Below are 15,297 nucleotides of genomic sequence, written 5' to 3'. Positions count from 1 at the left end.
GCAAGCGCCGGGCAAGGGTCCGGGCCGCGACCAGCGTGCGCCCTGCGGGGAGGCCCGGCGGCCGGAGTCGGCGGGGTCAGGGGTCGCCGCCCGCAGCCGAGCGCCCGGACCGCAGGCGCCCGGACCGCAGGCGCCGACGCAGGCGCCGGACCGCGGGCGGCGGGCGGCGGGCGGCGGGCGGCGGGCGGCGGCCACGCGCAGGTAGAGACTGACAGCCGCACGGACAGCGCCGCCCGGAAGAAGGGCGTGTGCGTCACTTCCGGGGCGGGCTGGTGGGCGGTGCCTGCGCGCCGCCCCGCCCCCAGCGGCGTGCCTGGCGGTCCTTTCCGCATCCCTCGGTCCAGCGGCCTTTGGTCCGTCTGTTCATCCCGGCGCGGCGCGGCAGGTGCGGGCGGGGTCCCCGGAGTCCCGGGAGGCGAGCCCGGACGGGGCGGGGCGGGCGGGGGCTGTGTTCTCCCTCCGGGCGCAGGGACCCTCCCCGCGTCCGCCCGGGCCGCAGAGGTCCCGCCCTCCTCCGGCCTCAGTTTCCCTTCCCGCTCCACACGAGGACGCGGGGGCGGCTGCGTGGTACGCGGTGCCGCCCGTGGCCGCGATGCCTCCACCCCGAGCCCTTGGGACGGTTGGCCTCGGTGGCTGCGGTTTCCTTGCGCAACCTCCGCTGCCCCAGGGTCTGGGAGGCGCACCGAGGGGCCCCAGGGTGCTCACTAGGGTGTTGGGGGCCTGGCAGGGGCGGGAGGACTCAGTTTCCCCCTTGGTAGGGTAGGTGTCGGGGCTGTGGTAACCAGAGGTGCTGTGCAGACCGCCACACCTCCCTCCCCACGGGATCGGAACGCCCTCATCATGGACTCCGGAGCTGGTGGGAGCTGCACCCCGCGCCCACCCATCCGCCAGCAGCCGGCGTCCGAGACCCGCGTGGTCACTGTGGTCTTCCTGGGCCTCCTGCTGGACCTCCTGGCCTTTACTCTGCTGCTGCCCCTGCTGCCCGGGCTGCTGGAGAGCCACGGCCGAGCCCATGTGAGCCACTCCTCACCCCTCCACCCGATGCCTGACCCACGGTGGGTGCCCACTCCCCGGCTCTCATGCTCCCTGTCCCCCAGGACCCTCTCTATGGCTCCTGGCAGCGAGGGGTGGACTGGTTTGCTGCAGCCATCGGGATGCCCGCAGAGAAGAGATACAACAGCGTCCTGTTCGGAGGTGCGGCCCTGAGCCCCAGGCTGGAGCCCCTGGTCCTATCTTCCTGGCCCCTCTGTCTTCCCTCCCCGGCTCCCATCAGCCAGGTCCTCCCTCCTCCACACCCCCTTCCTCCCGCACCATCTGCTCCCCCTCAGTGTCCACTCCATCATAGCCACCGTGGCTGAGGCCCATGGCCCCGGAGCGCTGGGCCAGGTCAGCAGGCCCTTGGGGACGGAGACGGAGGTGTGTGACCCTGACTCTGTCTCCTGCAGGTCTCATTGGCTCCGTCTTCTCAGCCCTGCAGTTCCTCTGGACACCGCTCACGGGGGCCGTCTCCGACTGCCTGGGGAGGCGCCCGGTGATGCTGCTGTCGCTGGTACGGGTGCCTCTGGGGTAGTACCTGAGGGGCCAGCAGTTCTGTGTCTAAGCCAGGCTCTGGGGACACTGGGGACACAAGCCCTTGGGTGCTGCAGAGCAGGGTAGGGACCCAGGGGTGCTGTGGGCCCCAGTCAGCCTCTCCTGGCCTGAGGTGACCGCACATCCCCTTGGCTCCTGCTCCGACAGGCAGGTCTGGTCACCTCGTACGCTGTATGGGCCTCTTCGGAGAGCTTCGCCGCCTTCCTGGCCTCCAGGGTGATTGGCGGCATCAGCAAGGGGAACGTCAGCCTCTCCACAGCCATCGTGGCCGACCTGGGCTCTCCGCCCGCCCGGAACAGAGGCATGGTGGGTGCACGTGCTGGGGGTGGAGGGCCAGGAGGGGTGGAGGGCCTGGCCTCCCTCCGGACTCGGTGGCTTCTCCCCAGGCAGTCATCGGAGTGGCCTTCTCACTGGGCTTCACGCTGGGCCCCATGCTGGGCGCCTGCCTCCCGCTGCAGCTGGCACCCTGGCTCGCCCTGCTCTTCGCCGTCTCCGACCTACTGTTTCTCTTCTGCTTCCTGCCGGAGACCCTGCCCCCAGAGAAGCGGGTACGGAGGAACCCAGAAACTACCAACAGGTCCCGGCCCTGGGGGTTCAGTTCCCAGGGCCTGCAGGGAGCCAGTCCTGGGTGCCAGGGGAGGCCGGACAGTCCTCTCCTGGTGTCCAGAGGCTCTTGGGGACAGTGCCTCCTGGGGTCCCTGTGCTTCCCAGCCCCTGCCTCTAAGGCCTGGCAGATGGGGTGGAGGGTGGCATGGAGGCCAGGCTGCCGGTCATGCCCCTCCCCGGCCACTCTGCCTAGGGATGCCCCCAGACCGCCAGCAGCCTCTCCAGTTCTGCCCCCTCCAGGCTCCCTCCCTTACCCTGGGCTTCCGAGCTGCTGCCGACCTGCTCAGCCCCGTGGCCCTGCTGCGCTTCTCCGCGGTGGCCCGCGGCCAGGACCCGCCCACTGGAGACAGTAAGGAGCGGCCCCTCGGAGGGGGGCTCCACAGGCTGCTGTTGGCGGTGGACCCTCATGCCCTCGCCCGCTGCCCCCAGGGCTCAGCCACCTGCGCCGCCTGGGCCTGGTCTACTTCCTGTACCTCTTCCTGTTCTCCGGCCTGGAGTACACGCTGAGCTTCCTCACGCACCAGCGCTTCCAGTTCAGCAGGTGGGAGTGCGGGCCCTACGGGACCCCACCAGCGATGCCCTGCCTCTCCCCAGCCCCGGGCCCAGCCTAGGAACCCCGGTGGGAGGGTTGTCAGTGGGTCCTCTGGCTCCGCTTGGCAAAGCAGGGCGCTAAGGCTCCGCCCTCCCAGCATGCAGCAGGGGAAGATGTTTTTCTTCATCGGCCTCACCATGGCCACCATCCAGGGCACCTACGCCCGGCGGATTAGCCCTGGCGGGGAAATTGCAGCTGTGAAACGGGTATGGGGCTCCCCTGGAGGGGGAGGTGTCTCCTGAGCTCCGCTGGGCGCGGCAGGAGTGGAGCCTGAGGTCCACTGTCCCGCCGCAGGCCATCCTGCTGCTGGTCCCCGCCTTCCTTCTCATCGGCTGGGGGCGGTCGCTGCCTGTGCTGGGCCTGGGGCTGCTGCTGTACTCCTTTGGTGAGTGGGCCTGCCAGGGCCCGGGGGTGGGGGGCGCAGGGGGCTGGTGGCCACAGACCCCTCCAGGTCAGAGCCGTCTCCTGGGGTGACACTGCTCCCTCATGTCCCGTCAGCTGCTGCAGTCGTGGTGCCCTGCCTGTCCTCCGTGGTTGCTGGCTATGGTGAGGCCCTTCCCAACCAAGGACACTGGGGTGGGAAGAAGCCAGCAGGCACCTTAGGGCCCCTCCTTCTCCCCTACAGGCTCGCCTGGGCAGAAGGGCACAGTCATGGGCACGCTGCGGAGCCTGGGTGCCCTGGCCAGGGCGTTGGGGCCCATGGTGGCCGCCTCAGGTGAGGCTGTGGGGCACGTGATGTGCCCTGGGGAGCCAGGCCTCGGGGGCTGCTGGGTTGTGGTGGGGGCCTCCCTCAGCTGCCTAGCCGGCTCCTGCCTCCTCCGTTCTGGCCACTTAACCCCGTAGCTCAGTCCTCCCACTTGGGGGGGGGGGGGGAGGGTGCGGCCGGCCCACGTCATTGCTTGGCTCTCTCCCTCCAGTGTACTGGCTGATCGGGGCTCCGACCTGCTTCACCGCGTGCTCAGGGCTCTTCCTGCTCCCCTTCCTCCTCCTGCGGCCCCCGCGGCCCCCAGCACAGTCACTCAAGGCCGAGTAGCAGAGCCCGCCCAGCCAGGCGGAGGAGCTGAGGCAGGAAGTCAGTCAGAGGCCAGGCCAGGCCCACGCTGCCTGCTAGCGCGACCCTCCCTTCCTCCTGGGCCCAGACAGGAAGTCCAGGGCCTGCGGCCCAGGGGGCGCTCACAGCCTTCCTCCCACTGGACGGGAGGCCCTGCCTGGTGCACACAGCAGGGTCCCGGACTCCAGATCTTTCCAGGCTTCCGGTTTGCTTGTTTTTCACTCTGGAGAATAGGCTATCAGCCAGGCATGTCTGGATGACAAAATAAAGCAGCTGTTTTATACCAAGTGCCTCCTTCAGTACACAGCGTCCCTCGGCCACCACCACACCCAGCTCCACTGACCACACGCTGTCTCCCCCCCCGCACATGGGGGGCGGGGAGCCATGCACAGGGCCCTCCCAGAGGTCAGCACTGGCGGATGGAGGGAGCCTTCTGCCGGGCTGTCCCTGCCACAGATCCTGGCCCCTCCTGGCTGGCTGCAAGGCCCCGCAGCCCCGGGAGGAACAGGCTGCAGGGGCAGGGCAGCTCTGGCTTAGACGGTCCTCCCAGTCCAAAGTGGCAAATGGTGTCTCAAGAAATAAGACACTTTGGGGTCTCTTGGGGGAGAGACAAACTCCTCGAAGTTCCACTAAAGAAAAAGAAAAGGGATTAAAATGTAAAACCCCTCGGGTTGATAGGATACAGCGCGAAGAGCTTTATTTGTGAGTAAAGCATGTTACAATAAAGCAAGGACACAGGGCCTGCCCTCCCGAGCCTGTGTCCTGTCTGTGGCTAGACTTCATGTTGATACAAAGTTAAACTACAAAAGTGAATTAAAGTCATTGCATATGGATAGAGGCGCGTCAAAGGAGAGTCCATTAACGCAGGAGTAGGGGTGTCGAACTCAATCAGAGAAGGGGCCAAAATCTAAAATCCAGCCTAAATCGCGGGCCGAATGGTTTACTGAACAGTCATAAACTGTCATTGTGATGGAAACGCAGCGGAGTGCAGTGATGACAACGCGGTGCGGGCCACATTGCAAGGCCTGGCGGGACGGATTTGGCCCGCGGGCCTTGTGTTTGACACACGTGCGCAGGAGGGTGGTGATGGGGGGGCGGACACACAACAAACTGGCACACAAGCAGCTCGCTCTCCTTAGCTCCAAGTGGACGTCAGCGCCATGCAGCCGGCCTCGGTCCTGCGTGGGTGTGCAGTTTTGGGGGCCTGAGCCCACATCCAGCTCCAGGTCCACCGCAGCCCCCCGGCCAAGCCAGGAGCCTGTCTGGGGCAGGCAGGCTGGCACCAGCAGCTCCCGGAAAGCAGGCGCCCTTGAGGAGCCCACGTGGCCACCTCCCGCTGTCACCAAGCAGCTCCCCGCTGCTTCCGGGGGGCGGGGGGAGTGAGGGAGTGGGGTGAGCAAAGGCAGTAGGCCCCATGAGTGACGGCTCGGGACCAGCGGGCCACCAGGGCCGACGTCCGCCTGGAGCTCAGGCTGAGTTGGGGTCAGAGCAGACCTCTGTTTTACTCCTGCCCAAACAGGTGAAGGGTGCTCCGAGGCAGCCCACAGAAACTACAGCCAAAGTCGCCGTTCATTTCACACAACGAAGGGTTGCAAATGCGCTGAAGAGAACGCTAGAAAAAGACCTCCCTTACTGAGGCCCCTCCTTCTGGCAGGACTGCAGAGACCGGTAAGAGGGAGCCGGGATCGGGAGTGGCCGGGCGATCGGGTAGACCATGCACAGTTGCCAGTGTGCTGCGGGTGCTCAGGCCGCCTCTCCGAGGACACCACGGTGCCCTGGCCGCTGGCAGGCACAGGCGTGTTTGCACAGGACCGAGGCTTTGTGTCTCTGGACAAGTGAGATCGCTGATAACGCCAGCAGGAAGCTAGGAGTCTGCGTCAGTCACCTGAGACCTTGGGGGGAGGGGAGCAGAGCGTGGGTTACTTATGACAGGAGAGCGAGAGGGCAGGGCCAGAGCCGGCAGGGCCGCTGACTGTGCAGCCAGCGCCTGCCTGAACGCCCAGCGAACGACCCAAGGGGCAGAGAGACGGGCAGAGGTGGACCCTGGACAAAGCCTCCCGGCCCGAGGTGGAGGCCTGGCACCAGGGGAGGCCGGAGGACAGTGAGCTCTGGCCTTCGGGGGCCGGTCAGCGGGCGCTCTGGCTGGGTGAGGGGCCGGTGAGCTGGAGCTCTGGCTGGGTGAGGGGGCCGGTCAGCGGGCGCTCTGGCTGGGTGAGGGGCCGGTGAGCTGGAGCTCTGGCCTTCGGGGGCCGGTCAGCGGGCGCTCTGGCTGGGTGAGGGGGCCGGTGAGCTGGAGCTCTGGCTGGGTGAGGGGCCCGTCAGCGGGCGCTCTGGCTGGGTGAGGGGGCCGGTCAGCGGGCGCTCTGGCTGGGTGAGGGGGCCGGTCAGCGGGAGCTCTGGCTGGGTGAGGGGGCCGGTCAGCGGGCGCTCTGGCTGGGTGAGGGGGCCGGTCAGCGGGCGCTCTGGCTGGGTGAGGGGCCGGTCAGCGGGCGCTCTGGCTGGGTGAGGGGGCCGGTCAGCGGGCGCTCTGGCTGGGTGAGGGGCCGGTCAGCGGGCGCTCTGCTGGGTGAGGGGCCGGTCAGCGGGAGCTCTGCTGGGTGAGGGGCCGGTCAGCGGGTGCTCTGCTGGGTGAGGGGCCGGTCAGCGGGAGATCTACTGGGTGGAGGGGCCGGTCAGCGGGCGCTCTGCTGGGTGAGGGGGCCCGTCAGCGGGAGCTCTAGCTGGGTGAGGGGGCCCGTCAGCGGGAGCTCTGGCTGGGTGAGGGGGCCGGTCAGCGGGCGCTCTGGCTGGGTGAGGGGGCCGGTGAGCTGGAGCTCTGCTGGGTGAGGGGCCGGTCAGCGGGCGCTCTGTTGGGTGAGGGGCCGGTCAGCGGGAGATCTACTGGGTGAGGGGCCGGTCAGCGGGAGCTCTGCTGGGTGAGGGGGCCGGTCAGCGGGAGATCTACTGGGTGAGGGGCCGGTCAGCGGGCGCTCTGGCTGGGTGAGGGGCCGATCAGCGGGCGCTCTGCTGGGTGAGGGGGCCGGTCAGCGGGCGCTCTGGCTGGGTGAGGGGCCGGTCAGCGGGCGCTCTGGCTGGGTGAGGGGCCGGTCAGCGGGAGCTCTGCTGGGTGAGGGGCCGGTCAGCGGGAGCTCTGGCTGGGTGAGGGGGCCGGTCAGCGGGAGCTCTGCTGGGTGAGGGGCCGGTCAGCGGGCGCTCTGCTGGGTGAGGGGCCGGTCAGCGGGCGCTCTGCTGGGTGAGGGGCCTGTCAGCGGGCGCTCTGCTGGGGGAGGGGCCGGTCAGCGGGAGATCTACTGGGTGGAGGGGCCGGTCAGCGGGCGCTCTGGCTGGGTGAGGGGGCCGGTCAGCGGGAGCTCTGGCTGGGTGAGGGGGCCGGTCAGCGGGAGCTCTGGCTGGGTGAGGGGGCCGGTGAGCTGGAGCTCTGGCTGGGTGAGGGGGCCGGTCAGCGGGCGCTCTGGCTGGGTGAGGGGGCCGGTCAGCGGGAGCTCTGGCTGGGTGAGGGGGCCGGTCAGCGGGAGCTCTGGCTGGGTGAGGGGCCGGTCAGCGGGCGCTCTGGCTGGGTGAGGGGCCGGTCAGCGGGCGCTCTGGCTGGGTGAGGGGCCGGTCAGCGGGCGCTCTGGCTGGGGGAGGGGCCGGTCAGCGGGAGCTCTGGCTGGGTGAGGGGGCCGGTCAGCGGGCGCTCTGGCTGGGTGAGGGGCCGGTCAGCGGGCGCTCTGGCTGGGTGAGGGGCCGGTCAGCGGGAGCTCTGCTGGGTGAGGGGGCCGGTCAGCGGGAGCTCTGGCTGGGTGAGGGGGCCGGTCAGCGGGAGCTCTGCTGGGTGAGGGGCCGGTCAGCGGGCGCTCTGGCTGGGTGAGGGGGCCGGTCAGCGGGCGCTCTGGCTGGGTGAGGGGGCCGGTGAGCTGGAGCTCTGGCTGGGTGAGGGGCCGGTCAGCGGGCGCTCTGCTCGGTGAGGGGCCGGTCAGCGGGCGCTCTGGCTGGGTGAGGGGCCGGTCAGCGGGAGATCTGCTGGGTGAGGGGCCGGTCAGCGGGCGCTCTGGCTGGGTGAGGGGCTGGATCAGCGGGCGCTCTGGCCTTCGGGGGCTGGATCAGCGGGAGCTCTGGCTGGGTGAGGGGCCGGTCAGCGGGAGCTCTGCTGGGTGACGGGCCGGTCAGCGGGCGCTCTGGCTGGGTGAGGGGGCCGGTCAGCGGGAGCTCTGCTGGGTGAGGGGCCGGTCAGCGGGCGCTCTGCTGGGTGAGGGGCCGGTCAGCGGGCGCTCTGCTGGGTGAGGGGCCTGTCAGCGGGCGCTCTGCTGGGTGAGGGGCCGGTCAGCGGGAGATCTACTGGGTGGAGGGGCCGGTCAGCGGGCGCTCTGGCTGGGTGAGGGGGCCGGTCAGCGGGAGCTCTGGCTGGGTGAGGGGGCCGGTCAGCGGGCGCTCTGGCTGGGTGAGGGGGCCGGTCAGCGGGAGCTCTGGCTGGGTGAGGGGGCCGGTCAGCGGGAGCTCTGGCTGGGTGAGGGGCCGGTCAGCGGGCGCTCTGGCTGGGTGAGGGGCCGGTCAGCGGGCGCTCTGGCTGGGTGAGGGGCCGGTCAGCGGGCGCTCTGGCTGGGTGAGGGGCCGGTCAGCGGGCGCTCTGGCTGGGTGAGGGGGCCGGTCAGCGGGCGCTCTGGCTGGGTGAGGGGCCGGTCAGCGGGCGCTCTGGCTGGGTGAGGGGCCGGTCAGCGGGAGCTCTGCTGGGTGAGGGGGCCGGTCAGCGGGAGCTCTGGCGGGGTGAGGGGGCCGGTCAGCGGGAGCTCTGCTGGGTGAGGGGCCGGTCAGCGGGCGCTCTGGCTGGGTGAGGGGGCCGGTCAGCGGGCGCTCTGGCTGGGTGAGGGGGCCGGTGAGCTGGAGCTCTGGCTGGGTGAGGGGCCGGTCAGCGGGCGCTCTGCTCGGTGAGGGGCCGGTCAGCGGGCGCTCTGGCTGGGTGAGGGGCCGGTCAGCGGGAGATCTGCTGGGTGAGGGGCCGGTCAGCGGGCGCTCTGGCTGGGTGAGGGGCTGGATCAGCGGGCGCTCTGGCCTTCGGGGGCTGGATCAGCGGGAGCTCTGGCTGGGTGAGGGGCCGGTCAGCGGGAGCTCTGCTGGGTGACGGGCCGGTCAGCGGGCGCTCTGGCTGGGTGAGGGGCCGGTCAGCGGGAGCTCTGCTGGGTGAGGGGCCGGTCAGCGGGCGCTCTGGCTGGGTGAGGGGCCGGTCAGCGGGAGCTCTGGCTGGGTGAGGGGGCCGGTCAGCGGGAGCTCTGGCTGGGTGAGGGGCCGGTCAGCGGGCGCTCTGGCTGGGTGAGGGGCCGGTCAGCGGGCGCTCTGGCTGGGTGAGGGGGCCGGTCAGCGGGCGCTCTGGCTGGGTGAGGGGGCTGGTCCGCGGGCGCTCTGCTGGGTGAGGGGCCGGTCAGCGGGAGCTCTGGCTGGGTGAGGGGGCCGGTGAGCTGGAGCTCTGGCTGGGTGAGGGGCCGGTCAGCAGGAGCTCTGGCTGGGTGAGGGGCCGGTCAGCGGGCGCTCTGGCTGGGTGGAGGGGGCCGGCCAGCAGGCGCTCTGGCTGGGTGGGGGGCCGGTCAGCGGGAGATCTACTGGGTGGAGGGGCCAGTCAGCGGGCGCTCTGCTCGGTGAGGGGCCAGTCAGCGGGCGCTCTGCTGGGTGAGGGGCCGGTCAGCGGGCGCTCTGGCTGGGTGGGGGGCCGGTCAGCGGGAGATCTACTGGGTGGAGGGGCTTGCTTTCCATGCACAGGAAGACACGGACGCGGTGCGGCGGGACGGGTGTGCGGGCCTCAGCAGTCGCTCTTCTTCTTGGCCTTCTTCAGGAAGGAGGGGGTGCGGAACTTCTTCTTCTTCTTGGACGGAGACTTGCCCGGAGACCCGTCACTGCCTGGGTCTGCGGCAGCCTCCTCGGCAGCCGGGGAGGGGGCTTCCTCCACCGCGGGGGCCGGGGCCGGCTCGGGACTGGCAGCCGTGGAGGACCTGGGGGGGCTGGGGGGGCCATGGGCTTCGCCAAGCCCCACTTCCTCCTCCTTGTCCAGGGTCGGGAAGCCAAGCGCTTCGGAAGGCTCATCGGGGGACAGGTCAGGGAGAGTGGGCTTGAAGGTGGCAGCATCACTGTCGTCTCGGAAAACAGCATCCTGCAGGCCTGGCGGGCGGTGGAGAGAGGGGTTAAAGGGCACCGCCCAGGCCGCAGAGAGGGGCCTCAAGGCGGGCAGTAGCCCGCACAGAAACGGCCACTGTGAAGACGCCGGGACTTCTACCAGGACGAGGATAAGGAGCGTTAAGTCTCACTCTACGTCAAGACTGGTGCAGACCATCTTCGGGGGAGGGGACTCAGCTCCCTCTCCTGGAAGCATGCCATGCGAGCTGGGCACACTTCCAGCGCACTAACCTCCTGACACTCTTGAGACGAGGTTTGCTCTAGACCCCGCGGGCACCGCAGTAGCCCTGAACTTAAGCCTACATTTGGGTCCACACACCTGGTTCCCCCACGGAGGAGCCATGGGAAACAGGCAGGGTGCATAAGTAACTCCCCAACTGTTGCCACATCAGCACAGACACAAAGCCTGGTTAGAGGAGGACATGGCCCATCAGGCAGGGGGAGGGCGACAAGCGAGCCCTCTGACAACGGGAATGGAAACAAGCACAAACGGACTTGTCTTCGAGGCCTGAGGGCTGGGCTGCCGGAAGAGGCTCATCACCAGGTTAGAGTGGGGAGACCAGGCGTGCAGACTTTCTAGGAACAGCCTACAACGTGACAGCGACTGGCAGGTTAGGAGCACCAAGCCTGTTCCTACGTCAACTGTCAGCTGCACCTCGGGAGGAGACTGGAGGGGAGCTGAGTCAGGTGACAGATACTGAGGGCAGAGCCCTGGAAGATGCCTGCCCGGGATCACTGGGCCAGGGCAGGGGAGGTGAAGCAGTCTGTAAAGCATGCAGAGGTGGCCTGTGGGGGCCCAGCGGAACCTTTATCATTGGACCGAATGGCCCACTAAAACACAGCACCACCCTGGCTGGTCCGGTTCAGTGGACAGAGCATCAGCCTGCGGACTGAAGGGTCCCGGATTTGATTCCGGTCAAGGGCACATGCCCGGGTTGCAGGCTCAATCCCCAGTATGGGGTGTGCAGGAGGCAGCCGATCCATGATTCTCACTCACCACTGATGTTTCTGTCTCTCCCTCTCCCTTCCTCTCTGAAATCAATAAAAATATATATTTTTTTTAAATAGCCCAAATGTCGCTCTTCTGCCCCTGACGTTAAGCTTAAGCACATGGGACCACAGGTGGCATGTGCTTAACCTGTCTGAACCTCGTCTAGACTGTCCGCCCTCCTGGCACTCACGAGACCCAGAGCTCTGAGCACCGCTGTGGGCCCTTGGGAGCCCGAGAGCAGGCTGCCCATGGCCGCTCCAGGTGGCCGAACCTGTTCCCAGGCCACTGCCCGAATGAAGGACTGTAGGACTGTGACCGGGGGAGTTAGGGGAGGAGGGAAGAGGGAGAGACAATGTTTTTATTTTGAGTAAACAGAAAACAGAACGCAATAAGCAACAAAGAAGCAGAATGAGCCAAGCGCAGGAACCGCAGTACTTACTATGGTAACAGGTACTCTTTAGCACATCCTCCTGCTCGCCACGCAGCCACAGGAAGAGAAAAGCACAGGAAGAGAGTCTACGCATTCAGTCACAGCACCAGGTACAGAAGAGAATGGCCGAGCCATTCTTGTGGACACAGTGGGGTGGAAGGTGCGGCACAGGCTCCCAACAGACATAGGAAGCATGATGTATGAGACCGAGGGACAGACAGCAGGCCACACGCCACAGACACGCGGTGAGTGGTCTGAGAGGCAGACGGAGGCCAGCGCTCTCCATGGGCTGGTAACACAGCAGTCAAATGACATCCTGGAGCTCAGACACCACAGAGGACGTTTCGGAGGTGGAATCGAGCACAGGAAGGTTCGGGAAGTGTGCAAAGTGGACCACACTGACATCGTAAGTGAAGTGGGTTCCACCCCTGAAGGCCATCCCCCCGTGACGTCTCACTGACAAACGTGTTTGCCTCAGGTCCCCAGGACAAGGCCCAACGGGGCGGAAGAGGCCGGGCCCAGAAGCACCCAGCACGTGCTGTGCTGGTTCCCACGCAAGGGCACACGTCCTCACCCCTGTCCGCTGCCACGCCGTCCACTGGACAGAACACGCAGCCCACTCTCCCACCCCCACCGGAGGCACCCATCCACCCAGTGCTGTGTGCCCTCCCGCACTGGGGCAGCCCAGGCCTCACCTTCCTCCAGCTTGACGGGGGAGCAGGGGGCAGCCAGGGGCTCTGGAGGGCCGTCTTTCTGCTCTCTAGTCTCATCCAGACTCTCTGCAGGCGAGCAGAAGGGGAGAGGGCGTGGTAAGAGGCCGCCAGGAGCCTGCACCTGCGCCCTCACAGGTGAGTCGGACCTACTCCCTGTGGCACGCCCTGAGTGAGGAGGGAGGAGTGTGCCCTGAGGAGCACTCTGCCCTTAGCCGAAGGCTGGAGGACAGAGGCGCTCACCTGCCCACGCAGAACCTGCCCTGCGCCGGCCTCCCCGACACTCACCTGGGGGGCCCCTGTGCTTGCGCTCCACCTCCCGGCGGTACTCCTCCAGCTCGCGGTCCGTGAGCGTGTTGAAGGGGTTGGGGCCGGTGGTGCTCACGATGACGTGGGGCTGGTACTCCTTCTCAATAATGGCCTTGGAGGCCGTCACCAGCTCCCCCTGCGGACAGAAGGAGGCTGGGTCTGCAGGAGCCCTGCCCGGACTCTTCCTCCTCCCAGGCCAGGCCGCAGGCAGGGTGGGGCAGGGCACAGAGGCAGCCCTGAGGGTGACTTCAGGGGCAGAAGACAGAGAAACACGATGTTGATGCAGCAACGGAGTAATTGAAACAGGAGAGAGGAATCCTAGGAAGCCCTCAGGATTCAGAAGCAAAGGCAGCAAAGTGCAGACGGAGCGCAAAGAGCACCTCGAGGACTAGCCCAGGTCCTCACTGGCAGGCGGGAAGAGGGGGCTTGTAAGTTAATGCCCTCCCCACACGTCAGAAAATGTCGCAGATTACAACACTCAGGTCAGGCACGAGAGACCTGCGTCCGTGCTAAGAGCACAGGAAGTTCTGTTTTTCTGACACTGAGAGTAAGAACCCCCCTCCCCCCGCAAAGAAAGACAATGTCCCCAAGCACCAGTGTTTGGGGGATTTGGAAAACAGAACCTGTACACGAGGAAAGAAAGCAAAGCCCTGTGGAGCGCCGAGGTGGCACACAGACCAGCCCCATCTGCCAGGAGGAGGCGGGCAGGTCCGGAGGGCGGGAGCCAGGCGGGCTGAGTGTGGCACCACCCCCGTACCCTCGCGCAGCACAGCTCTGTGCCAGCGCAGCCTGGTCGGCCCCAGTGCTCTGATGTTCACCTTGGAGAGAGTTAACTGGAACTCATGCACATGCCCAGCGCTTAATGAGTGCCTCCAAAAGTAACGGAAACCCGAGAACCCAAATCATCCTCGTGCTGCCGGGCCACCTGCTGCTCCTCTGCCAGGGGCGAGCATCAGAGGCAGTCAGCATCCCAGCAGTGGGCCCTGGACACAGCCAGGCCGAGGCGGGGAATCTGGGTTCGGAGCGCCTGGAGCACTCCCTGACTGACCACGACGTGACACAGGCCCCAGGGACAGAAGGGAAGGGCTTGCTGGAGTCAGCACCCTGTCACCAACTTGTCATCAGATTCAGGATAACCTGGCAGTCAGCTAGCCCTCTTTCTGAGCGGCCTGACCCAAGCCTGCCGGCTTGTCCTTCAGAGCAGCCCTGCCTGGCCAGCACAGGGACTCGCATCCTGCTCTGCGCTCGGACCCTTGGCCCGAGACACACCCTCTCCTGTCCGCAGGCCCGCAGAGCACTGACTCTGATCTCCGCAGCCTGGCCACGCCTGTCCTCCCGTAGCCTGCCAGTGAAACGGGGAGGTGAAACGGGGAGGTGGCATGAGCTCTGAGAGGAACGCTTTCCTTCATTCCAGTCAAAGGTTCACAATCAGCAAAGGGAACAAAATACCAAGAACTGCCACCGAGATGCCCTTCCTGCCCAGACCCCCTGGCCCTCGAAGGGCCGCAGCGCGGGCCCCTGCCCCCTGCAGGGCTCCCTCCTCAGGAGGGCCAGCAGCGTGAGGGAAAGAGCGATGCCCGAGCTGCAGAGACAAACAGGCCCTGTGGGGGGCAGGAAGGGACAGCTCCTCCAGCAGCCATGTGGAGGCTCATGCTGCGCTCCTCCCGTCTGCCCCCCGCCCCCGCCCCCCATCACGCACACACCCGGGCTCTAAGCACACAGATGCCTGTTCCTCCTGGCCCGGGGCTGAGGCATCAGGTTTGTTTGTTTTTTTGTTTATTTGTTTGTTTTTAATATATTTTTATTGATTTTGTACAGAGGGAGAGAGATAGAGAGCTAGAAACATCAATGAGAGAGAGTCATCGATCAGCTGCCTCTTGCACACACCCTACTGGGGATATGCCTGCAACCAAGGTACATGCCCTTGACCAAATCAAACCCAGGACCTTTCAGTCCCCAACCGACGCTCAGTGCCGAGTGGCTTTCTCTGCTGATTTGGCAAGGCTTCAAGTTTTCATCTGAAAAATCTACAGATCTGAATTTATGTTCCTTTTTTTGTTTATTAACCCTCATCCAAGGATACTTTTTTCCAAGAGCTTTCAGAGAGAGAGTGGAAAAAAGGAAGGAAAGGAGGAAGGGAAGGAGGGAGGGAAGGTCGGAGGGAGGGAGGAAGGGAGGGGGAGAGAGAGAGATAGACAGACAGACATTGATGTGAGAGAGATCGATTGGTTGGCTCCCACAGGTGCCCTGACCAAGGCAGAGGATCGAACCTGCAGCCCAGGGAATTGAACCCACAAGCGCAGGCAGATGCTCCAACTCCTGAGCGCTCGGCCAGGGCTAAATGTCCGCCTTAGCGCTGGGCCTGCACACACTGGGTGCTTACCACCAATGCACTCAGGTGCGGCAGAACAGAAGCCTGGGCTGCACACCTGACGCAGCAGGACGGTGCTAAGTGCAAATCTTCCTGCCCACCTCTAGACTCAGTTCACTGGGAATCAAATCCAGGGCAGAGTGACTGCCGCCACCTCCGGCATGCACACGCCGAGTCAGGAGAGCCCTGGCTGGGCTTCCTGTCCCTTTGGGCACTGGAGCACGGGATAGGGCTGGTGATCGCTGCCCCTCTCCTGCCAGAAGACCAAGGCGAGGTGGAAGCCAAAGGAAAGCCCTTCCTTCCAGAAAAGCCCCAACTCCACAGCCCAAGCACCCGTGGCTCAGGCGCTGCACGGAGAAGCGAGTCCCTCCACGCCTGCCTTCAGGGAAGGGGCTGTCAGGGCGCTGCCCCACGGGCCCTTCACCTGCTCAGGAGGGTCAGCCTGCCGGTGAGCAGTGCCAGCTCTGAGCACTGTGTCTGTGCTCTGTGGTCCACACACAAAGACT

The 15,297-nt window shown here is 66.4% G+C and overlaps 2 protein-coding genes across 10 annotated transcripts in view; one reads left to right on the top strand and one right to left on the bottom strand.

Annotated features, from left to right (window-relative positions):
* Positions 1 to 257: 257 nt before the first annotated feature.
* Positions 258 to 4,122, top strand: MFSD10 (major facilitator superfamily domain containing 10). 4 transcript variants are annotated; one of them, XM_045574004.1, is made up of 13 exons: positions 258 to 385; positions 764 to 1,014; positions 1,098 to 1,194; positions 1,446 to 1,549; positions 1,738 to 1,896; positions 1,977 to 2,138; positions 2,437 to 2,545; positions 2,626 to 2,737; positions 2,886 to 2,994; positions 3,083 to 3,173; positions 3,287 to 3,334; positions 3,414 to 3,503; positions 3,706 to 4,122. In XM_045574004.1, exons 2-13 carry the CDS (start codon positions 841 to 843, stop codon positions 3,819 to 3,821), a joined length of 1,371 nt encoding a protein of 456 aa, XP_045429960.1. In that variant the 5' UTR covers positions 258 to 385; positions 764 to 840; the 3' UTR covers positions 3,822 to 4,122. The 4 variants fall into 4 exon arrangements, with proteins under 4 accessions (XP_045429960.1, XP_045429961.1, XP_036273090.1 ...); XM_036417197.2 differs by having other exon boundaries at positions 294 to 415; XM_036417198.2 differs by having other exon boundaries at positions 297 to 415; positions 759 to 1,014.
* Positions 4,123 to 9,344: 5,222 nt separating this feature from the next.
* Positions 9,345 to 15,297, bottom strand: part of ADD1 (adducin 1) — a 66,503-nt gene continuing 60,550 nt past the window's right edge. For 5 of the 6 annotated variants that reach the window (XM_036417185.2, XM_036417186.2, XM_036417188.2 and 2 more), the window contains 3 exons: positions 12,400 to 12,556; positions 12,097 to 12,180; positions 9,345 to 9,965 (listed from right to left, as the gene is read on the bottom strand). In XM_036417185.2, the coding sequence (XP_036273078.1) occupies positions 9,610 to 9,965; positions 12,097 to 12,180; positions 12,400 to 12,556 (597 nt within the window). In that variant the 3' untranslated portion in view covers positions 9,345 to 9,609. Of the gene's footprint in view, positions 9,966 to 11,410; positions 11,442 to 12,096; positions 12,181 to 12,399; positions 12,557 to 15,297 lie in introns of all 6 variants that reach the window. The other variant, XM_036417191.2, reaches the window with a different exon arrangement.

Source organism: Pipistrellus kuhlii, unplaced genomic scaffold (genome assembly GCF_014108245.1).
Source record: "Pipistrellus kuhlii isolate mPipKuh1 unplaced genomic scaffold, mPipKuh1.p scaffold_m20_p_58, whole genome shotgun sequence".
NCBI classification, from domain to species: Eukaryota; Metazoa; Chordata; class Mammalia; order Chiroptera; family Vespertilionidae; genus Pipistrellus; species Pipistrellus kuhlii.
This window is presented reverse-complemented; position numbering and strand designations above follow the sequence as displayed.

What these genes read in the sequence shown, in the direction of transcription:
- MFSD10 (XM_045574004.1), top strand. Translation starts at nt 841, where the DNA reads ATGGACTCCGGAGCTGGTGGGAGCTGCACCCCGCGCCCACCCATCCGC. An exon ending in CCGCCCGGAACAGAGGCATG is followed by an intron (nt 1,897 to 1,976) that starts GTGGGTGCACGT and finishes GCTTCTCCCCAG; the next exon opens with GCAGTCATCGGAGTGGCCTT. An exon ending in CCCTGCCCCCAGAGAAGCGG is followed by an intron (nt 2,139 to 2,436) that starts GTACGGAGGAAC and finishes TGCCCCCTCCAG; the next exon opens with GCTCCCTCCCTTACCCTGGG.